This window comes from Physeter macrocephalus, unplaced genomic scaffold (assembly GCF_002837175.3).
Source record: "Physeter macrocephalus isolate SW-GA unplaced genomic scaffold, ASM283717v5 random_381, whole genome shotgun sequence".
Classification (NCBI taxonomy): Eukaryota; Metazoa; Chordata; class Mammalia; order Artiodactyla; family Physeteridae; genus Physeter; species Physeter macrocephalus.
This window is the reverse complement of record NW_021145667.1, coordinates 31,435-53,251: the sequence shown is the minus strand read 5'-3', so window position 1 is coordinate 53,251 and position 21,817 is coordinate 31,435. Positions and strand designations below refer to the sequence as shown.

At 57.4% G+C, this 21,817-nt stretch overlaps 3 protein-coding genes across 7 annotated transcripts; all 3 read right to left on the bottom strand.

Annotated features, from left to right (window-relative positions):
- Window positions 1-2,106: 2,106 nt before the first annotated feature.
- HYAL2 (hyaluronidase 2) lies at window positions 2,107-7,056 on the bottom strand. Of its 2 annotated transcripts, none has more exons than XM_007112155.3 (4): window positions 6,942-7,056; window positions 3,846-4,825; window positions 3,263-3,352; window positions 2,107-2,834 (listed from the first exon to the last, which is right to left on the bottom strand). In XM_007112155.3, exons 2-4 carry the CDS (start codon window positions 4,773-4,775, stop codon window positions 2,424-2,426), a joined length of 1,431 nt encoding a protein of 476 aa, XP_007112217.1. In that variant the 5' UTR covers window positions 4,776-4,825; window positions 6,942-7,056; the 3' UTR covers window positions 2,107-2,423. The 2 variants fall into 2 exon arrangements, with proteins under 2 accessions (XP_007112217.1, XP_007112216.1); XM_007112154.1 differs by lacking the exon at window positions 6,942-7,056 and adding an exon at window positions 5,658-5,772.
- Window positions 7,057-9,188: 2,132 nt separating this feature from the next.
- On the bottom strand, window positions 9,189-12,083 carry TUSC2 (tumor suppressor 2, mitochondrial calcium regulator). Its single transcript, XM_007112153.3, has 3 exons — window positions 11,807-12,083; window positions 10,577-10,697; window positions 9,189-10,406 (listed from the first exon to the last, which is right to left on the bottom strand). Exons 1-3 carry the CDS (start codon window positions 11,950-11,952, stop codon window positions 10,341-10,343), a joined length of 333 nt encoding a protein of 110 aa, XP_007112215.1. The 5' UTR covers window positions 11,953-12,083; the 3' UTR covers window positions 9,189-10,340.
- Window positions 12,084-12,924: 841 nt separating this feature from the next.
- RASSF1 (Ras association domain family member 1) lies at window positions 12,925-21,666 on the bottom strand. Of its 4 annotated transcripts, XM_028485368.2 has the most exons (6): window positions 21,391-21,666; window positions 19,381-19,487; window positions 15,270-15,374; window positions 14,774-15,071; window positions 14,535-14,650; window positions 12,925-13,871 (listed from the first exon to the last, which is right to left on the bottom strand). In XM_028485368.2, the coding sequence occupies exons 1-6, from the start codon at window positions 21,638-21,640 to the stop codon at window positions 13,725-13,727; spliced, it is 1,023 nt and encodes a 340-aa protein (XP_028341169.1). In that variant the 5' UTR covers window positions 21,641-21,666; the 3' UTR covers window positions 12,925-13,724. The 4 variants fall into 4 exon arrangements, with proteins under 4 accessions (XP_028341169.1, XP_007112213.1, XP_007112214.1 ...); XM_007112151.3 differs by lacking the exons at window positions 19,381-19,487; window positions 21,391-21,666 and adding an exon at window positions 18,677-19,368; XM_007112152.4 differs by lacking the exons at window positions 19,381-19,487; window positions 21,391-21,666 and adding an exon at window positions 16,212-18,660.
- Window positions 21,667-21,817: the final 151 nt, after the last annotated feature.

Here is a 21,817-nt window from a genome sequence, read left to right as displayed (position 1 = left end):
CTTGTTGGCTGATTCAGATGCTAGCAACTGAGACCTGCTAGGTGCTCAGGCCCAGGCTTGCCTGCCAGAGTGGGGTGAAGGAAACATCATGTTCCTGGCCCAGGTGAAAGCACTGAACAGCCCAGTCTGAACCTGAGCTCATGGCCAGGTCACAGCTGCGTGGGTCAGATCGCAGCTGATAACCTGTGTGTTGGCAGGTTACAGATGTGGGCAGGCTAGCTAACAGGTGTGCATAGGTCACATCTGTGTAGGGGAGGTCATAGCTGTGTGTGGGGTCACAGTTGGGTAGGGGAAGTCACAGGTGTTGGGGAGATAGGTCACAGTTCCTCCTTCCTTGCTCTCCCTCTGCTGGCTCCATCATCTTATGGCCTTATTGATCGACACGTGAATCTTCTCTCCAGCCGGCCTCTCCCAACCTTGGTCAAGAGCAGCCAGGACCCCTCCCTTACCCCCACCATGTGATTTGAAATCTCCCTCCCAGTGCTACCACCCCACCTGCTCTCTATTCTCTGCCATCAGCAGCCAGAGGGATGAAGGATCACTTTACAATCTGAATCAATATTGATTTGGTGAGGATTGCTTCTCCAGGCTCTAACCACACCATCCCCTTGCCTGCATGCCTCTGGGGAGCACTCTCCACTGTCCAACATCTGACTTGGTCTTGGCATCCAAAGTACATCTCCCTTTATGCCCTCATGCCCCTAAGGATGGCAGTCTTTGCTGGTGTGGTTCATGGGTGCATCCCTAGCACCCAGCCCAGCCCTGGCACATGTGTGTGCTCAGTGTGTTCACTGAACAGGTAAGATAGTCACCATCATTAGACAAAATCAGGCCTGGTGCCACTCTAGGGCCACCTGCAGCATACCCCCCTGTCACACCCTAGCCTCAAACTCTGTGTCTCCATTAGTGTTCTGTCTTCCCCCAGCCTTTGCCCATGCTTTGTTCCTAGCATCAAGTTTCCCCCTCACCTTTCAAAACTCAGTGTAGGGACTCTCAATGTAGGGACTTCCCTGGCGGTCCAGGAGTTAGGAAACCGTGCTTCCACTGCAGGGGGGAGTGGTTCGATCCCTGGTTGGGGAACTAAGATCCCATGTGCCGTGTGTGGTGCGCGCCCCCCTCCAAAAAAAGACCAACCCAACCTCAATGTAGAAAGCATTTCCTTGAGGCTACTTCCCGAGTCCTTGTGGCTGGGGTGCCCTTCTCACTGCTCGACAGTTCTTGAGTCTGTCTCCCCAGAGCCGGTATTATCTGAGTGCAGGGATTCAGTCATCACTGATAGGGACAGGAGGAATCCAGGTGTGGGTCCAATGGCTGAGGGGAGGGGCAGGGCCCCACCCAGAATAACTCACTTCAGAAGCAGAGAAGTGAAGCAGGTCAGAGCTGGTATGACTGCTCTGGCTGCTACTTCTCTCCCCTGGGACAGCTGGGGACAAGCTATGCTCTCCCATGGCCATTACAGGGCTGACTGTTGAGGATGCCTCCCCGTCACCCCATCTGCATCTCTGCAGTGCGACAGGGACTGGACCTCATGATTCAGATCCCAATGCCCTGCTTGCCTCCCCCTGACCATACCCAGTGGAGGACTCTGAGCCAGATGGGGAGAAGTGCGTGTGGCTGAAGTCCACTGTCCTTGGGACTGGGGAGTGCAGGAGACGCCCTTGCCTGTGAGAACAGCAGGGAGGAGTGATCTGGCTACCTGCCCAGCCAGGGAAGATCAAACATCCGCTTTCCCCTTTCTCCTTGGGTGGGCAAGGCGAGGCGACTGGCACCAGCCCAGCTGGGGATACAGTACCAAGGAGGAGAAGCACAATGAGCCCCATCCCTCACAGAAGGTTGTACCCAACTGCTTTCCAATCAATATGGATAAAGCAAGGTCCTTGGTGTTGGGGTAGACTGTGAGTCCCTCCACTCCCAGTGGCCCCTGCCCTAGCAGGACAGCTAGAGTGGGAAGCTCTGGCCTGCAGATCCCAGTGAATGCATTTTACAGATGAGAAGTCCCCAGCAGAGAGTCTCACAGAGACAGAACTGAGCTCAAACCTTATATGGAAGACCCTGAAATCTCTCTCACATGCCCTGGCCCAGGCACAGACAGTCCAAGCAAAGAAGCAGTTGTTTCATATTTAATTTACAAAAGAGACCCCAAAATAATAATAATAAACTATGCAGGGGCAGGGGAGTAGGGTCAGGTCCTCCCCGGCCCAGCTGTGCCCCTCTTCCTCTCTGGCAGGGAGAGAAGGGGCCTCCCACGGGACTGTCCCTCCCCCTTAGAACAGGGGGTGGGAGCTGGTACGGACACCCTACCGGGCATCCCAGGGGGCTCTGCCCCTTCAGACTCTGGTTTGTCCACCCCTTGTGGGCTCCTACATGCCTGGCAGAGCCCTTGTGGCAGAGGCCAGCTTGCCTGGCAGCTGCGTGAGAGACCCTTACAAAGTCCAGGTGAGGGCCAGGGCGGCCACAGCCAGCAGGCTGGTGAGGTGGGACCCAGACCAGGCCCCACTGGCACCCCCAGCTGCCCGCCTGCGGTCCCACTGGCATTGCTCGCCGCCCCAGCCTAAGTAGCACTGGCAGCGAAAGTGCGTCTGCAGGTGGTTGCGGTCGGCCCAACTGAGTTCCCCCTCTGGTCGCAGCTGCGGCTCACCAGGTGCGTGGCTAGGCACTAGGCGGAAGCTGCTGGCACTGAGGTGTAGGAAGGTATTAGCACTGGGGTCACGACGCACACAGCGCCCGTGGCCATGGCACTGGGCCCAGCTGCAATACTGGGCGGCCCAGGACACATTGACGACGTAGGGTACCAGCAACCGAGTCAGGTAATCCTTGAGGTACTGGCAGGTCTCCTGGGGGCAGAGGTCAGGAATCAGGGTCAGCTGTCTCAGCCCACAGGCCCAGATGGAAACTCTGTCTACACTGTGGTGACTGTACCTTCTTTTAACAATGCGCGCGCACACACACACACACACACACACACACACACACACACACACACGCCTGAGCCCTCACTGTTCCTATTCCTTCTAAGAAGGGGGTGGGGGCAGGGACTGGAACCCAGCAGGGCAGATGGGGCAGGGTGGAACTCAACAGCTGGTCAGGACAGCAAATCCCCCTTCCTGGGAGGAGGGGAGGGACTCTGTCTTCTCTGTTGGGACTGGGGCTCCTTGGGTGGGAGATAGATGAGGGGACCACTTTGAGGTTCGCAGCCAAAAGCACAGACGCTCTGCCTGTCCCTGCAGACTCAGCTCCAGTAGGCTGGGTGGGTCTTACTTACCATGCTGGTGGTGTACCCCGCATCACCCCAGAGGATGACACCAGCTGCACCCAGGGCTGCACTCTCGCCAATGGTGGAGATGAGATCCATCTGCGTGGGAAGGAGATGGTCACTGGGGAAGACTGAGACCACAGGGTGAGAAGGACAGACAGGGTGGGCAGGCCCTAGCCTGTTCAGACCTGCTAACCTCCCCCCAGCCCAGTCCTCTCCTTCTCACCCCTAGGCAGCAGCTGTTTCACTTTCTCCTTAAATGTTTAAGCCGTTTCCACCCCCACTTCTGGCCTCTCATTCCCAAGCCAAGGGCCCACTTGAGCCTAGTATGTATCTATCAGGATGGACCGTGAAGTAAGAATACTAGGCCCAAGTCCCTGCTCTGCCTGGATTTGCTGGGAAGTTCTGGGTAAATTTCTCAGCATCTCTGGCCCTCAATTTTCGTATCCACAAAATGGAGATAACAATGCCATCCTTTCATAAGGTTACAGAGAGAATGAGGTGAGGAGATGTAGAGTAGCCAGTAAACTTGGGGGCAGGAGGCCTGCAGTGGTTTCCCAAGGACGAAGGCAGGGCCCTGGGAGGCACATACCTCGCTAAGCCCTGTGAGTCCACGGCTATAGGTGGGCCTCGTGAAGACGTAGACCGGGAGTGCATGGTTGGCGTGGTGGGTGTGAGCCACGCGAAGGGCCTCCTGAACACGGAAGCTGACAAAGTTGCGGCCATGAGTGGAGGAAGCGAGTGTCTCTTCCAGGTAGACAGAGGGGAAGAGGGCCGTGCTCTCGGCCCACAGCCAGGCCAGCTGGTCATTTCGGGAGACCTCAACATCAGGGCAGCGGCCTGTATAGGTCTCCCAGTTCTGCACATAATCATGGTTGTAACAGTCGGGGAAGAGGTAGAAGCCCCACAGGTGCTGAGGCCGAAATGCCTTGACAAATCGCAGTGTCTCCAGCATGAACTGGCGTGCAGCGAACTCAAACTCATACTGTGCCTGCTTCACTATGCGGTCTGGTGGCCAGTCAGGGTGGCGACTGGCCACCAACTGGCGTGATAATCGGCGGTACACGTCCTTGTCCTGCCAGTTGCGTACCCACACTGGCCGCCAGTCCTCCCAGTCGATGACTGCCAGCCCGGCAGGCTCCTGTGTACGAATGTAGCGTTCCACATGTCCCTTTAGCATCTCCAGGTGTACCCAGAGGCTGCCATTCTGTGGCACGCCACCATGCACAGACCTCGCCACCGAATCGAAGTGTGGATACATGCCCAGCCGGTCACGGTAGAAGATGGTGATGTTCTGGTTCACGAAACCCTCATTAGGTGAGGCCTGCACATCAAAGGCCTTCATGTCCTTTGGGTCCAGTGGCACCTTGTGGCGTGGGCCACAGTCTTGTGTGGGCACATCCCATGCTACCACAAAGGGCCGGCCCGTGAAGATGGGTGGTGCTGTGGGCTTCAGCTCCGTGGCCCATGCCACCGCCAACACCAGGGCCAGTGTGACGGCAGGGCCCAGGCCTGCCCACATGCTGGGGGCTGCAGGAAGACAGTGTCACCTGCCTGGCACTAGCTCAGCAACTGGGGGAAAGGTGGGAGACAGCAAATCAGTCTATAGAATCCTGGAGGTGTCCACCCCAAACCCATCCATACTCCCAAAGCCCATGCTGTGTAGGGCACCATGCCCAGGGTTGTTCAGACCCTGTTATTGGCTATAATAGGTCTGAGAGACCACAGACCACTGAGGGGCAGGCAAGACACCTCCAGAACTCACTGCCAGGAGCATAGGGCTCCTTCCTGGAGCAGGTAGCCTACGGCTGGGCAGGAACTTGTTAGGTCTGTGACCCCTCTGACAACTGGAAGAATTGAGCTATAGACTCACTGCCCAGAGACTCACACATGGCTGAATACCACCCAGGACAAGGTTTCTGAGAGCCCCAAACCGAGGCCCACTCTACCCTGTGAAGTACTCTTGCTCCTGAGAAACCATAGCATTTGGGAAAGGCAAGGCACAGCTGATGAAGCAGCTAGGAAGCTGTAACAGAGCCCCAGATCTGGTATCTTTTTTAGCACCCGCCCAGCAGGAGAGTGAGGCTAACAGACTTTGTCTCAGCGCAGACACTCTCCCAAGCTTGGTGGAGGCCCCGCGGGGACAAAGGGGTGGTGGATCTCCCACGGTGGCGTTGGCAGACCGGTATTTCCCTCTACAGCTACCAGGAATGATCGCGCCCGCGAGCCAAGCGGTCAGGGGTAAAGCCCACTCCACCTGGCCTTTGTCCGGGACCCCGCCCCCACCCCGCACGTGGGGGCTGAACCCGGCCCAGAGTTGGGGGGGGGGTCCTGGGCCGCCTCCCTGGGGGCTCAGAACAGAGCCCGCGGAGAGAGCCGCCAGGCTCGCACTGCCCTCCCTCACCTCGCGCAGGGAGCCGCCGGGACCTGCGCCATGGCCACCGCCATCCCCGCCCCAGCCCGGCCCGCTCCGGCCGCTCTACCAGGCACTGCCCCGGTTCGGCGCCTCTACTGGCTCCGCCCCCCCCAGCCCGCGGGCCCTTTAAGAAATCAGCGCGGAGGCGGGCCCTGCGCAGGATTTGCGGCGGGGGCGGAAAGGTGTGCCTGACTTTCGGGCAGCCAGTGCTGCGTTTTGGGCTCCAAGGTCCCCAGATTCTCTGCCGAGGAATGTGGCCATCAATATGGGACCGTGAGAGCCCTCCAAATGGGGCTTTATTGTGGAGTCTCAGTCGTGAGTGCCAGTCAGCCCCAAATTCCCCCCCGCAGCCTGCGGCCGGTGGTACAGTCCTCCCTGCTCTGCGACGCGGCCAGCCGCTTAAAGGGACAGCATAAAGGACGGCGGTCGGGGAGGGAATAAAGGAGGTGGCGTTCCGTCACCCGGCCAGAAGGAGGTGCTGTGGGACCCCGAGGCCTTGGCCGGGGGTAGTAGTGAATCTGACTCTGCATCCCTGAGCGTAGTCTCCAGTCCTGGGGCCCCTTTGTATGGAAAGGGGGACGGTGACCAGAGCCGATCTCCGGTCTCGAAGGACAGTAATGTGCCGCCCCCTACGGATCAGGGCTCCCTTCCCCCGACCCTGGTCTGAAGGGAATCCCCGCCCCCTGCCAGACTTGGGGAGGGGGCCTAGCACCCGCGTCTTAGCTCTTCCAGGACTGGGTGGAGGCAGTGGTTGTCCTGGCAACACGAGCTGTGGGTCGCAGCTAGGCCCGCCCGGCTGGGGCCAGTAAGCCCAGCGGGCCCTGGGGATAGGGCGTCCCCCTGCCCCCGACCTGCATCAGGCACAGGCCAATCCCTGGGCTCCCATCGCCTCCTGTCCAGTCTCTGGGGGGGCCTGTGGGAGCCCCCAAGACCTCCTTTCAACTCTGAGGAAGCTGCCACCCTTGCAGAAGTTCCTGGCCAGACGGCAGAGAAAGCCGGCCCGGCCAGAGGGTTTCCCCTGGGCCTCTGCCCAGTATCCTAAGTCCTTTCGTCCTGCAAGCCCCTCCCTCTGGGAAGCAAGCTTGGAGCTGGAATAGGGGGAGTATTCCTTGCCTCTTCCTAGATCCGCTCCCCCAGGATCCTCAGCTCCCCAAAGGGCCCGGGTCTGTATGGCCAGCCCATTCCCCGCCCGCGCGCCTGGGAGGAGAGGCAGGGAGCGCTGCTGTGAGCGCATGTACCGGGGTGCAGACCAGTCGTCTGCCCTGGGCTCACCTGTGTGGGAGTCCGTCGGCCCAGTAGGTCGGCGGCCTCCCTCCTTCCCGCGGTAAGTCTCCAGACAAGCTACTCGCACCAGCTGCTGCCCTCCGGGCAGCCCGCCGGCAACTTGATAAACCCCATCCCTCCCACCTCCCGCCTCCCGCCCCGGCCCTTTCTCCTCACTTCCTGCTGCCCCTCAGAGAGGAAAGGGCCAGGAACATGCGCGGGGGAGGGGACCGCCTTGACGGTTTCCCTCCGGCATGCCCTGCTGGCTGGCTGCCCGCCCCACCCTTCCCCTGAGTAGGCCCTGGCCCAGCAAACTGCACCAGGTGACAGGAAGGCTGGGGGACCTGGTTCAGGTGCCAACCTCCCCCATGCTGGCAGCTTCCTTAACACTGAAAGCTTTTCTCCCCAACCTGCCCTTAAGGTTGAGGCCTATCCTCCAATCCAGCGGCTTGTGAGTGGAGAGGCCCTAGTGGTGGTGCTTCGGGGAGTCAAACTACTTGGGGGATGTTTGGCAGATGATCCCCCAAAGCAGGTGGTGAAGAAAAGAACCAGCCCTGGGGTGGGGGTGTTGGGGGAACTTACAGGAGCTGAGTCAATTTTTTTCCACTGAGAGCGGAAGCATCCCAAGTGTGACAGAGTGGACAAAGTGTTGATATGGGTGACTGTTGGGGGGAGGGGCAGGGCCTGGGAGGGTTCTGCAGGGTGCTCTCCTGCCAGAGGATGTTCCTGGGTGGATTTCACTAAGATGCTGCAGAGTAAGGGGCTCCTTACCACATGGGTGAGGAAAGGGGTGTATTCCTGTGGGAAGGGGGTGCCCATAACCATACGTAGGCTCCCAGGAGGGCTGCAGCAGGGTCCCAGCAGACCCCTCCAGGGGTAGAAATCTGCACACCCTCAAATCACCCTGAGCCTACCCGCCCCCCGACCCTACCAGCCTACCTCCTTCATGCCCAGGCCCTCTCTCCTAACAGAAGGCTGTGTAAGACTGGGGGACTGGGGGAGATGGGCACATATCCTAGAGTCTACCCTGATGACCAAGAAGTCCAGGACATGGCATGGGAGGGTGGTGTCCCTGGACCACTGTGCTGGCTCCACAAGGGACACAGGCCTTTAAAGCTTCAAGGCTGGGGGCCCCTGGGGAAACAAAGGCCAGACCAGACTGTCCCAGGGCAGGGACACTTCCTCAGGAAGGAAGGAAGTGAGCACAGCCCAGTAGGAGGGAGTGGGGAAGCACAGCCATGACCCCCATTGTTTCCAGCTTTGGGGTCAGCTAGGGCAGGCCCAGCACAGGGAGTTCCCCCACACTGGGACAGTGGTGATGGGCTGCCACCTGGCATGGCAGAACCCTGGCCTTGGGGCAGTCAGTGGGAGGGACAGTGGAGGACGACGATAGGGCCTTATGCCTGGCATCTTATTGGGGAAATGGGAAGGTGCCCAATGAAGAACTGCAAGTCCAGGCTGCAGAGGGTGATCCTGCTCCACACTTGACAAGTTTAAACCTCCAAAAGACAGGTAGGCCAACTTCCCAGACCCAGCAGCCTGTGTCCTTGAACTCCCTCCTCCCTTACTGGGAGATGGGCTGATGGCCAAGGGCTAGGCCTAGTAGAGAACCAGCCTCATAGCAGGACCTGATAAGTGTAGGCCAAATGTCCACAGGGAGCAGGCTGCAGGTGAGAAGACAGGGCAAAAAGGACCAGAGGAAGTATTGGGTAGCTGAGCTTTACCTGCTGCAACAGAAGCCCCAAGCCCACTCTCCTGGTAGTGCAAGTAGGTTTGGGCTGCAGAGCCTTGCAGTAGGTCAAGGGCAGTGGTACCCACTTGGCTGCTGTCCACCTAAGGCTGGGCCTTGGAGGTCCATGGGGCTCAGGCTGTGACCTCATGTGGGGTCAGCTGGCACAGCTGGGGGCAGGACAACTGTTCCAGACCTATGTGTGGTCACACTCTCACCTCAGGTCAGGCAGGTGGGGCCAATCCCGAGTGAGGTACCCCAGGGCCTTCCAATTCCAGGGGTCCCCACTTATTGAACACAATACACAAGTACGAATGGCTCTCCATCCTGAGGGGGTCTGCAATGAGGTCTGTGTGAATACACTGCCACCTGCTGGTTGTGGCTGGAATGGCCGCAGGCTAGGCTCAGGCTCACTCTGGGCCTCGCTGGAAATGTGGGCAACAAGAGTCCCCCACCCAGGCCCACCTACTATGCCCAGGTGGTGGTCTAGATACTGGGTATCAAGCCTCAGAGATGTCATTCTTGTATGCAGGGTCTACAAATAATTTTATTGAACAAATAACACAACAGCCTTCCTAGATTGAGGGCTACCCTCCCCAAGCCATTTCTCACACGCTTAAAGAACAGTTTGCACAGTAAGGAATTAAAAAAAAACAAAAAGTCATTTTTATGTAGAAATCAGACTCTGCCCCAACATCATGGACTAGACTATTTACAAGCTTTCACATTTTAAGTATTCCTTTATGATTGTTCTCTCCTTTCTGTCCCTACCCAGGGCTCCAGTACTTTTCTCTTACTGATCCTGAAGGGATGGGTATACTGTAGGGGAAGGGGTGGTGGGCTCCTCAGAGCTACTGGCACCAGCCTTAGGGTGCTGTCCCTTATCACAGGGTGGTGGATGTGTAAGGGCAAGGGGGATTAGACACAGTAGGTGGGATGTGGCAACACCCCATAGGCACAGGCATCCAGAGCCCTTCCTGATCCCCATCCTATGCCCTCTCAATTGGGGTGGGGGTCAACAACTAGTTGCAGTGGGGAGGGATCAGCCCAGCCCAGGGTAGAGGGAGAAACCTCCCACACCTATTAACAGCCAGCAAACTGTCCATCCATCTGGGGGTGGGAACAGATGGGCAGGCAGGCAGGAAGAATCAGGCTTGTTCTGCCCCCAGCTTCTGTCCAACACAGGAGGAATCGAGGTAGCAAATGGCTGAAATGCTCCAACGAGAAGGTAAAGGAAGTGAGGGAAAGGAAGTTCCCACTTGTGTACAGCTCCCACAGCCCTGGGGCTGGAAAAAGGCAGACCTTACTTGTAAAGTGCTGTAGCCTGCAGCAGGGCTGGGCCCTAGGCAAGCTTGGAAGAATGCAGGCCAGGCAAGAGCACAGGAACCAGGCATTCCTGACCAGCATATGCCCTGCCATGCTCCTTGTAGGGATTGCTGGGAAAGGTGGACTGGTAACTCCGCCATCAGCCCTTGCCAGCCACCAGCCACCTCTTGTCCACATACAAACCAACACCCAACCAGCACTGTAGGACTGCCCTGCTCACAGCTGAAGGTTCCGGGCCAGTGGAGTTTATTCACGGTTGTGGCCCCAGCCTAGGTTCCTCAATGGAAGCCACACCTTGAGCCTGGGGGTTTCTTGCTGGGGCAGGGGGTGTTTATGCCTGCCACCCCTCAGGCTCACACCTCATAGAGGATCACAGGGAAATCCACGTGGATGCGGGGGGGATCCAGCTTCACGATGCCCTGCCGTGGAAACAGAGGCTAGTGAGGGCCAGCTCAGGGCCCCTACTCCAGGAAGCCTTCCTGTTCCTCCCAGCTCCTCCCCCAAGAGCCCCCACCATAAGAGCAGACCCCATCTGGGTCTACCTCCACACAATCAACATAGGCTCTATGACCACTGCCCAGCCCCTCACCTGAGGAATCAGGTTCTTATGTACCCGCCTCAGCTTGGCCCGCTTCTGCCCGTTCTTGGTGACGATTGTCTCCTCATAGAACTCGTGAGCCAGATCCCCATCCTCGTCATAGAACATGGAGCTGTGCAGAGGGAGAGGGGAACAGGCTGGGCTGGAGCCCCAACCTAGTCATGGCAAATGCCATAGATCACAGGGAAGTATGCCCTCCCCCAAATGGGGAAGAACAACCTTGGTGGGAGGAAGGGAGATTAGTATGCCTGGAGAATCCCTTGCTTAGGATCTGGGGTCTACTAGAAGGAAGTGGGGAGTGGGGTGGTGGCCAGTGCTACTCTGTCAGACTATGAGAAGAGAGGCCATACCAAAAAATCACTGGTTTGTTCAGCAAGAGTAGCCGTTCCATCAGGCCCTTGCCTTCACCCAGAGCTTCTAGAGTGGGCAGGATGGTGGCCTGGGCATGTTGGTCTCACTCCAGAAGACACTGCTGGCCCAGGGCCAAAGCCTGAGAGAGCAGACGCCTGAGCTAGGAGGGAGCCTAAAGGGGAAAAGCCTGCATCCTCCCCCATCCAGGTGGCTGATGCAGCCAAACTGCCACTGCTGGGGTCCCCCTAGTATCTACAGCCAAATCTCCAGCAACACCTGAGTGTCACTCCCCAGGGCCCATCACAGCCAGGCCAATCTAGTGTTCCTGTCTGGGCCGCTTGGGGGAGGGGGGAGGTCAGTGCTCCAGATCTGGGAAACATACCTGGGTGAGGGTCTTTTTCCCCAAACCCCATCCCCAACGCTGGGGACCAGTCCTGCTTTCCCGGCCACTACCCAGAGAGGTCCAACCCCACCACTGTGGGGAACGGAAACAGACAAAACAGAGGGTCATTCTCCTCGAGGGAGAACTGGGGGTGAGGGAGGACAGGAGCCTTCAGCTTGCAGGCTGGGATGGATAGGTTGAAAGGAAGAGGTTCTGAAGTCTCAGGGAGGCCCTATCTTAGTTTCACCGTGAGGAGGGCCTGCCCAGGGACAAGCCTCAGGCCCACTCTTCTCCTCGGGAGACCTTCAGAGCAGCCAGGCCGCCGGGAACCGACTGCTCGGCTTTCCCCACCCCTTGTTCCTCTGGGAACCTGAAATATGGGAGTAGTCCTGACTCGGGTGTAGGGGATACAGCGGCGGGAGCGCCCCATGACGCGGGGCACCCAGCCGCCCGTCTGTCCTCCCGGGGGCGGAACCCCACGCCCTTACCCGCGGCGCGTGAATACGAAGGGGGGCACGACTCGGCCTCGCGGTCGCACCAAAGCTTGCTCAGCGACAGCCGCCTCCGGGCCGCCGCCCCCCGCCGCCGAGGCGAAGGGCCACAGGCCCCGAGCTTTGGAGCCGCTGGCGCCCATGTCAGGGCCGCCGGCGCATGGCGGGCCCCGCGGCAGCTTCGCTCTCACAGGGCCGTCGGCGCCGCCATGCCCCGCCTAGGCCTCCGCTCGCAGGTGCCGCCGCCACCGCCACCTTCCGCAGGCTCCGCTGTCTCCACGGAAACCTCACTTCCGCTTCCGAACACTGCGTATGCTGCTGCCTCTGATTGGCTGCTTCTGTCGTCGGTCCGCGGGGCTGGACGAATAGCTGCCCTCAGATGCTAGGTATCCCAGCATGCACTGCGAGACGTCAGGTCCCAGCAGGCCGCGCTCTCTCCAGCTGGGGCAGCTCACAGCCTGGAAAGCGGTTGCTGTGTCCTCCACCTGGTTTCTTCAGCTTGTACTGCGGCTCCGAAGTCTCCGAGCCCCAGAGGTCAGGCTCAGCGGGCCTGCCCAACCAAAGCAGCACTTTAGGGCCTGACCCTAGGCCACTTTGGGCAGTGCCCGTCTGCCCTCATTCTATCCCCACACCGTTTTTACGATCCCCACTGTGGCATGTGGCAAAGAAACTGAACCTAAGGAAAATTAAGGAATTGGCTTAATGTAGTTGTATATCTACATTCAGGGCTGAAGAACTTCAAATTTAGAATTCTTTCTAGATCCACCAGAAGGCATGCTTCATGAAGGCAAGAGTTAACATATCTGTACCTTCGGTGCCATGAGCAGTGTCTGATCCACAGTAGTTATCTCAATATTTGGTGAAGCGCCTTCCACAGCTTGGAGTGTGTGGTTTCCCTAAGCTCTGGCTGCAGCCGATGTTCTTTCCCCCACCACGACCTGAGCCCCGGAGTTTGAGTGATGACTCAGTACATATCCATACACCACATCCTTCACAAATTTGTCCCATGGTCCCACTTGAAAAGGTGCTCTGTGAGCCTGTCCATCAACCTTGGCAGCCACTGGCATGAGGGGCAACTGCAGATGAGGGCCCATAATAAAGAATCCAAAAGCAGGAGAATTCTTAAATCTTTATTTAGCCAATTCTCTCAGACCCCAGGCCCTGATGACTGTCACCCCCACCCCTTCCCCCAAAGGAGGCATTCGACTGAGGCCACAAAATATTACATACATTCGCACACATCATCAAAAATACCCAAGGGAAAGACCCTGGCTTTGACTGGCAAACAAGGCACAGAGCTGGGCCAGTGCCCACACTCACACAGACCCTGGCACAGGGACATCCTCCTTGGAGGAGGCAGAGGCACTGTTGTTGCACCATGAGCCAGCACTCCCTGACCCCAGGGTGTGTGGAGTCAGAGGGTGCTGTAGAGGGAACCCTAGACTTTCTTGATGCCTGTCTTACCTTGAACACCCACCCTTGGTTCTGATAGGGCTGTCCTGAGACCCCATCCAAGACCCGAAACACACAACCTTTCACCATAGGTGAGGGCCCTCATCCCTGCAAACATGACCCTATTCTGTTTGTAGGGTCTCCAAGATTCTCATATCTGAGACACAAATTAAGGAGACTTCTGTCTCCTCTACCCCTGCTGCAAGCCTGGAGCAGCTTCCCAGGGCAACCCTGGCCCACCATGACCCAGTACACAAAGGGCAGAAGGATGCAGAGCCATGCTCTGCTACACCCACTGGTGGACACAGGGGGCCAGCTCCTTCGCTGTTCTCTGGGCTCATTCCCCCAGCAAGAGAGGGCCTCCATGCACACTCATTCCTCGGGCCACGTGGCCCTTTGCACACTCACACGGCACGCCCTTGGCGCTGCCTACTCTCCTCCTTCCACCCAGGGGTACGAGAGGTCACCCCAGGGGGCAGGCATGCAGGGCTTCCTGGATCTTCTGGCGGCAATATGAGTACTTCTGCAGGATCTGGCGGAGATGTTCCTCTTCCTCCCGCTGCAGGATGCGTAGGAAGTTGTGTAGCTCAGGCATGCTGAAAGCATCCCACTGTAGGGGGAGAAGGGAGACACAGGCTACAGCAGGCCACTGCCAAACCAGCAGGCTTTCCCCAAAGAACACCAGTGCATCACGATCACACAACTAAGATGGGGCTTTCTAATGTCAGGTTCTTGCCTGAATGGTCTGTGTTAGGATTCCCAACAACAATCCATATAGAAGATGGGCCCCACAAAGTAGGGCAATCACCTCGTGGACAGGCAACCAAACCAAACATTCCCTAGTTACTTGTGAACAGGTCATGCCCAGTGTCTCTGAGTTTGATCTCACTCTGCAGATGCACTACCTTGGAGCTGTAAAGCTTCCAGGTAAAAGGTTCTAATGCCTGAAGAGGGTGCCTGCATGTTGTCCTGTGCCCATCTGTGTGGCTTTGACCTGGCCTGAGATCAGAATGCCATCAGATGGACTCCTGCATCTCCTGAGGACTTTCCACAATAGGAAAGAGAAGTGCACCAAGACAGTTCTTCCTGGCTTCTTGGGACAAGCCCTAGACCTTGGCATGAGTTTCCTGGAAGCCTTCACTTCAGCTACAAGGCTCATGTACTCCTGGAGAGGCTTTGTAGGGCTTGTCTGCAGCCCTATTCCTCCTTCAAGCCTGCAACCCACCAGTCTTGCCCAGTCCCAACCAAGAAACTAAGGAGGGCTGTTACTCACGTTCACCTCCCCAGAGTCATTCTCCTTCAGGACAAAGCTTAGGGCCTTCTCACTGGGCCCTGCAAGGAGCCGTAGCCGTAGAGGCTGCTCATCATCTGACAGCTTCCGGAGGTACACTGAGAGCCAGGCAGGGGGAAGGGAGTGTTTGATTAGAGGCAGGCCCAGCCCCCTCAGCTCCTGTGTGCACAGGCACATGCATATATACCCTCACACATGGTGGGGTGGGGTGGGAAGCCCACCTTGGCCATGGCGCTCAGCCCGCTCAAAAAGAGCAAACTTGCGGGGGTCATCCACCACCAAGAACTTGCGCAGCAGGGCCTCGATGACCTCGCGTGCCCGTGTGCGTGACAACACATGCAGGTGCTTGACAGCATCCTTGGGCAGGTAGAAGGAGGTGCGGCGTTTCACAGCTGTACCCCGCCCTGGGCCCCGCCGGGCATCCTGCAAGGAGGGTGGCTTCTTGCTGGCGGGAACTGAGACAGGGCGCACCAGCTTCAGTTGAACCTTGATGAAGCCTGTGTAGGAGCCATCCTTGTTCTAAAGAGGAGAAACCAAACCATGACTAGATGCCAGATGAGATGGAACAGATATGGGCACTACTAGTCCACTTGGGGCTAGGCTGGGTGTGAATAAATCACTGCTTGGGTCTACCCAAGAATACCTCAGCTGTGACCCTTTGGGCATCAGGCACACAGTTGGGTTCCTGTCTCTCTCCAAAACAGGCTGTCAACTCACCAGGCTCATGAATAAGTTGCTGTTGATCTGGCCATTGTACTCCTTGATCTTCTGCTCAATCTCAGCCTGAGAAAGGTCAGGTGTCTCCCACTCCACGGGCTCATCCTGAAAGATGGGCAAGCATGGACATAGGATCCTTATGAAACCCATTCCTCTGCAATGCATGTCATGGGCAAGGAGGTAAGCCCTGGGTGGACCACTCTGAAAAACGGACTGCGGGCAGCCTTTGGAAACTGACAACAAAGTTTGAGGCCTGATGAGAAGAACCCATCACTGCCCCTGGTTCTGCATGCTATGGGTGGAGACTGCCAAGGCAGAATCATTTGGCTTCTCTCTGCCACCTGCCTGGAGCCCCCTCAGCACTGGGTGAGGCCCTAAGGATACCTTAAAACCAAGACAACTGAAAGCACGAGGCTAGGAGCCAGGAAAAGATCGGGGACTCTGAAAAGGAACAGCTTGATCCCAGCACCCTAGTTGGATGGGGTCAGGGTGTACCCTGGAGAAGGCAGTCCACTTTGCCACTCTGCCCTGGCCATGGCCCACTGCAGGGTGAGAGGTATGGGGAATGGTACACACCAGGACCCCAGCCACCAGTGGGCAGGAGGAGAAGGGCAACGTCTACAACCTTAACCTCCTTGGTGGGGGACTTGGGCCAGCCCTGCATGTCTCAGACATAGTGAGGAAACCACTATGACATGCCATTTGATCTTGACCCAATCTGCACAAAAGGCAGCTTCAGGCCAGGCTCCAATCTGCCAGAAGTTGGCATGGGCAGCCTCCTGGTAAAGCCTGTCCCACAACCGCCAAACAGGGAGGCTTATGTACCTCCTCTCTGCTGTCTAGAGGTTTAGCCCAAACTTGTTAGCTTTACCACTCAGCCCTTCCTCTGTTCCTCCAGGGACTGGATTCTTGTCTGAAGGGTGGAGTATGCATCAGCCTTACCTCCTGTTGACGTCAGATAGGCCCTAGTAGGAATGAGAGTGTCACAGACACAGCTGAGATCATCACTGACCGATGCCTTGTCCCGGGGAGTTCCCATCAGAAGGTCTCCTGCAGAATAAGCTTAACCTTGTGCTCAGCTCTGAGCCCAGGACAGCCAGGCTTCTTCCTGACTACTGCCTTGGAGCCGCCTAAGCTTAAACCATCTCATGGGGACAACAGGAAGGACAGATGAGGGGGTAGGGTAGGGTAGAGTCCACAGCCTTTTAGCAGTATGCTCTTTACCTAGAACCTGCTGCTGCTCAGTGGCCAGCAAGTACATGGCACTGAGGACTGAGGCTGGGGGAGGGGCGGGAACTGAAGCCTATTTGCTTCCCCAAGTTTCCAAAAGTCTCCTAGATGGAAAAGAGCATCGAGAAGTGAAAACTCTAGGGACTTCCCTGGTGGTCCAATGGTTAAGACCCCACGCTCCCAATGCAGGAGGCCCGAGTTCCATCCCTGGTCAGGGAACTAGATCCTGCATGCCGCAACTAAAAGATCCCGCATGCCGCAACGGAGATCCTGCATGCCACAACTAAGACCTGGAGCAACCAAATAAATAAACAAATAAACACTGAAAACAAAACAGAACAAAAAAACTCTAGCAGAAACCTTGCTGGAGACAGTGGGAAATCCTGTAGGACTAGTAAGAACAAATGGTCTGGACCCTGGAAAACGAGGGATCTGGGAGGTAAATGAGGGCTGGAGGTTGGGAATAAAGGGTGGATGTGTTTGTTCAGGCCCAAGGAGAGGGCTTGAGACAGGAAGAAGTACCCCAGTGGGAAGGAGTGTCAGGATGGAAGGGGTGCTAGGGGCAGGAGGAAAGCTGAGCAGACTAGTGCCAGGGCCAAAAGGAAGAGAATTCTACTTGCAGAACAGGGTGATCAAAGAGATGGCACTAACTCATTCCCCTTCCTTGTGATGGCTCTGACCTCTAGCCTGGGTCCTTCCTCTTCCCTTCCTGGGTTATCCAGGAGCCCTGAGCTGGGATGCAGTGACCTCAGTTCCAGCCCCTTCCCTTCTCCAGGTGAACCTCCCTCAGTATCTTTATTCATAAAACAAGGGACTAGGACTGGAGGTACTGCACTGTCCTCCCAGGATTCTAGAGGAGGAAGAGTATCTTTTTCCGTTTTCCGAAGCTGACTGCTGGAGGAGGATTCCAACAGCGGTCCCAGAGGGATACCATGAAATTTCCCTTCTGCGACACTATAGCCACCCACCCTCTACTCTGCCACTGTCCATAGTGACTGATGGTTTTATTTTACGTACAACTTGGGACTCCCCAGCCTCCTTTTCAATTGGTTAGTGTATTGTGGTTTTCTCACCTTTCCACAATGGAAGATGGCTCAGGCCTGAGTGACACACGGACAGTTCCAGGGATCCACACTCAAACCTTGCACCCAAACTCTGGGCTCAGCTTTCCAGGTATAGAATTTTCCCCTGAAGAGTTATCCACAACTCCCTTTTCTTGGCTCATGTAAGGAATTCTGCCCCACTGCTCCCAGGTATACTGAACTTTACTTCATGGTCCCCATCTCTCTTTCCTGATGACCTGGCCAGGGTGCTCTTCTGAGGTGTACCATCTCCGGAACAGTTATCTGAGCCTGGTGGTCACACTCATGGCACACATCACAGAGGTCAATGATAATGGGGACACCTGGGAGACGCCAAGAGGCACAGCTGCTCCAGCACTGCAATTTATAGTCCTGGATTAGTAACCCCTATCTCTCTTGACCCCTCTCAGGGCATTTTACAATCTAGCCTTCCCCACCTCTTGTGGATAAAGTGCTCCTGGATGCTTACAGTCCAGAACAAGGCTTCCTTCCCATCCATTCCCAGATCCCCTTTCTCCAGGTCCGCTCTAACTTTACTATATATGCTGCCCAAGCGAGCACTCCTGGTCCACTGCAGAGGAGGGGAGGCTCAGAATCTTCCACAGTCCAGTAGCTGGTGACAGGCTAGAACCGTCAAGAGATGGGGACCAAGTTGGCTCCATCAAGGAGTGCAAACGGAGGGGCCAGACCTTCCCTTGCCTCTCTCCTAAACACACTTCTCAATTCCCGGCGAGGACTCCTCCCCCTCCACTTCCTCCTGGTCCCCCAGAGAGGGGGTGGGAGCGCCCGCACGCGGAAATAGAGGTGTTAGTCTAGACTGCGCAGTCAGCCTTAGTAATCGGTGGATAATGCCTGTCCCTGGTCTACCCCATGCCACTTAGCTGCTTCCCCTGGTTCAACCGGTCTGTGACAGAAACAGCAAGGCCTCAGCACTCAGCACCGACGCGCTGAAAGCCCAACACACGGTCCCGAGGGCTGGCCCACGCTCACGGCAGGGCGGGGCTGCCCACAAACTCTCGACCAGGCAACTTACCGGGGAGGATCGGGGTCCCAGCGACCACCCCCAGCCCGCTTCCTGCAACCCCCGGCCCCCACCTGATCCCGGCGCGGCCTGCGCGCCAGCGAGGTACGCGCTGTGAAGTACTGCTCGAGCTCTGAGTCCGAGTCTTCCTGGCTGCAGTAACCACTGCTTGTCGTGCTACTCCAGGTCATCTCGAAAGAGGGAGTCCCCGCGTCCGCCTCGCCCATCGCCGCGCCCGCCCGTCCCCGTGCGCCCGTAGCCTCCCACCACCGCCCCAGGCGTGTGTACGCATGCGCCGGAACCAGTGTCCGCGCCGCAACCGTTAACACTGAAACGTAGACAGCCGGGATCTAACTCTCATCTCGTTGGAGGACCACTGTCGAAGGGCGGGGCCACACGCGCCTCGCCTCCAGGAATGATCTCATCGCTCGGGCAGCTCAGCTCAGCTCCGCCTCGCAGGCCCCACCTCCCACAGGGAACTAGTCGAAACGTGTGCGCATGTGCACCAGCGTGGCCTCAAGACCGGATGCGGTTGTGGGAAGGTGCGGAAATTGTGCTTGCTCGGAGCCTCGGTGGCCCCGGGCGGTAAGGGCCGAGTCAGCACCACCGGCACCCCTTCGAGCCCGCGCGCAGAATTAGCTACTCTCTGCCGCCGGGAAGTCGGCTATCAGAACGTTCATTGCGCGTAGCCCCAGGCGGCCCTAGGGAACGCCTGCAATGTGGCCCGCTCGTCTGCGCATACCTGCCTTGCCTGTAAGCTCCCCGGTCCCGCGCTCACCACATTCGTGTCCCGCTCCAGCGCCGGTTCCCAGCCCAGGTCCCGGGGTCCGCAGCAGTCTAAGCAGACGAGCGCGCGGCAACGGTAGTGGCAGGTGAACTTGCAATCTGCAGAGAGGGCTGGCCGTGAGGCGGAGGAACCCCAGCACCAGCTCGGAGAAGCGTCCCGAGGGCAGAAGCGAAGCCCCGGGGTGAAGGCCGTTGCTCGCGGTGTTCTGCATGATCGGCCTTTTCTCAGGCCCCGTTACCGCCCACTGCTACGCAGATCTTAGTGTTGGTCCCCCGGCATCTGGAAACTGGCGGGAAGTCCTCAGGCGGTTAGGGATCCAGGCCTGCTCAACAGTTGCATTTCTAGAGCCTAGGGCAGAACTTCCCCCTTCCTCATTATCAGCGTCCCTCCCTCCGCCCATTTACTTGAAGGGAAAAAATTAAAAACTTTTAACCCAGTGCCCCTCCTCTAGTTGTCATTTGTTTCTACTCCCCTCACACCAAAAACTTACCAACACTGATCTACAAACACTCTTAATTCCTCGCCTTCACCCTCTACCCATTCCGGTCAGGCTTGCCCCTCCCTCCAGGAAACTCCTGCGCACCGCCGAATCCGGCGGTCCCGGTCCCGTCTCCGTCTTCACCTCCTCAGCATCGTCTGATGCTTGCTCCCCGGGGCCCCCACTACCCCGGTTTTCCTCCCACCTCCCTGCAGCTCCTGCTCAGCTCCTTTAGTTCTGTTTCAACTTCTAGATCTAATGGTGGAGTGTCCGAGGCTCAGTTCTGGTCGCTTCCCTTCTCTGTGTACGCTGACCTACCCCAGATCCAAGGCTTCCATCACTGACCTCCCCACTGAGATCAAATCCTATGTGTCACTATCTTCATTTGGATGTCTAATAAACATTTCAACCCAACATGCCCAAAATTTAACTCACTTTCCTACCCCTTTTAATTCTTCACTTTTCTTCACCCTTACCCTTGGCTAGTGTTCCTCAGCTCAGCAAAAGTCGCTATCATTCTCCCAGTTGAGGCAAAACCAAACCAAACCACCCCAACTCATCCTTGATTCTGCCCTTGTTCCTGCCTCTGACACACACCCAAATTGTCCTGTTTTTCATTTCCATGGCCACTTTATTCCTCCTTGGGAACACTGCTGTATCCGAGCCCTTGTTCATGCTTTGAATTCTGTCACAACTCCTGTGCTCCTCCCAGCTGAATAAAGGACAAAGTCCTGTACTAGATGAGAGGGTCTCCAGGCACACACAGGCTTGGGACACCTTCCCTAAGTTCCTAAATGGGCCAGAGCAGTGATTCTCAACCCAGGCTGCACATTAGAAGGATGTTTTTAAAAATTGCTGGTACACTCCCAGTGATAGAGTCAGCAGGTCTGTGGTAGGGTCCAAGCATTGGAGGGCTGTAAAAGCATTCCAAGTGATTCTAGCTGGTATATAGCCAGTGGGAGAGCAACCTCTGGTTGCTGGTGATTCCTGGGAGGGCAGAAGCACCAGCTAGTGTGTGGCTGTGTTTCATGTTTTAGCACCTGGTTGACTGAACTTGCAATAGGTATTTGCTAAATACTCAAAACTCCTGCTTGCAGGGGGCCCACCCAAGGTTCTGACTTTTTCCAGGCCTTCTCCCATAGGTGAGTAAATTCCCTTCACGGCAAGGATTCTGCAGCGGGACTTGGTGAGTGAATCTTTGGGAAGGGGCGGGTGTGGGAATATGAACTCAGAGACTGGTAGGCACAATGCCTTTCTCAAGAAGGGCCAAGGCACCCTTTAAATTTGAAAGCAGTACCTTGTTATTCACAGGCAACAGCCTCTGCCTATGTCCCAGACACAGGTGGAGCTTGGCAAGGTTATAAACCATCGGCCCGCACTCTCTTATGCTATGGGGTAAAGGTAACGGACCTGGTCCGTGGGAACCGAACCCGCCGACCCCCTCCGTCCCAACGGCCCGCAGCGACGGTGCTGCCCCTTGGCCACCCGTTTGTCTCCCGCCAGCGCACAGGGCCGCTACTCACGTGCGCACTGCAGGCCCTTGCGCACGACGCCCCAGATGAAGTCGCCACAGAGGTCGCACCATGTGTGCGTAGTGGGTCCCGCGGGCTGGAAGCGGTGGCCGCGGCCTGGGACCAGCTGCCTTGCGGCGTTGCGCGCTGTGCCCGGCGCGATGCGCAGCGCGTTGGCACGCTCGAGCCGGGTGCGGCCCGGGGCGGCGCACCGCGCGGGTGCCAGGTCCCGCAGCTCAATGAGCTCAGGCTCAGCGGACATGGCCCTGTCGGGCCGGGAGTCCCGCCGGCTCTGGGCTCAAGCGAGCGCGGGGCGGGCGGGGCCGCGGGGCGGGCCCCGATGCGGTGCCGCCCCCGGGATTCAGGCAGAGCGGCGGGAGAGCGGAGGAGAGCGGAGGAGAGCGGCGCAATGGAAACCTGGGCGCCCGGGCTGTGTCGG

Excerpts from the sequence above, each read along its gene's own strand:
- HYAL2 (XM_007112155.3), bottom strand. The coding sequence starts at position 4,775 with ATGTGGGCAGGCCTGGGCCCTGCCGTCACACTGGCCCTGGTGTTGGCG. Across the intron at positions 3,353-3,845 it reads GACTCACAGGGCTTAGCGAG|ATGGATCTCATCTCCACCAT; the intron begins GTATGTGCCTCC and ends CTTCCCACGCAG. Across the intron at positions 2,835-3,262 it reads CGGGGTACACCACCAGCATG|GAGACCTGCCAGTACCTCAA; the intron begins GTAAGTAAGACC and ends CTCTGCCCCCAG.
- TUSC2 (XM_007112153.3), bottom strand. The coding sequence starts at position 11,952 with ATGGGCGCCAGCGGCTCCAAAGCTCGGGGCCTGTGGCCCTTCGCCTCG. Across the intron at positions 10,698-11,806 it reads TTCGTATTCACGCGCCGCGG|CTCCATGTTCTATGACGAGG; the intron begins GTAAGGGCGTGG and ends CCCTCTGCACAG. Across the intron at positions 10,407-10,576 it reads ATAAGAACCTGATTCCTCAG|GGCATCGTGAAGCTGGATCC; the intron begins GTGAGGGGCTGG and ends TTTCCACGGCAG.
- RASSF1 (XM_028485368.2), bottom strand. The coding sequence starts at position 21,640 with ATGTCCGCTGAGCCTGAGCTCATTGAGCTGCGGGACCTGGCACCCGCG. Across the intron at positions 19,488-21,390 it reads CAAGGGCCTGCAGTGCGCAC|ATTGCAAGTTCACCTGCCAC; the intron begins GTGAGTAGCGGC and ends CCCTCTCTGCAG. Across the intron at positions 15,375-19,380 it reads TGGAGCGGGACACGAATGTG|GATGAGCCCGTGGAGTGGGA; the intron begins GTGAGCGCGGGA and ends CCCATCTTTCAG.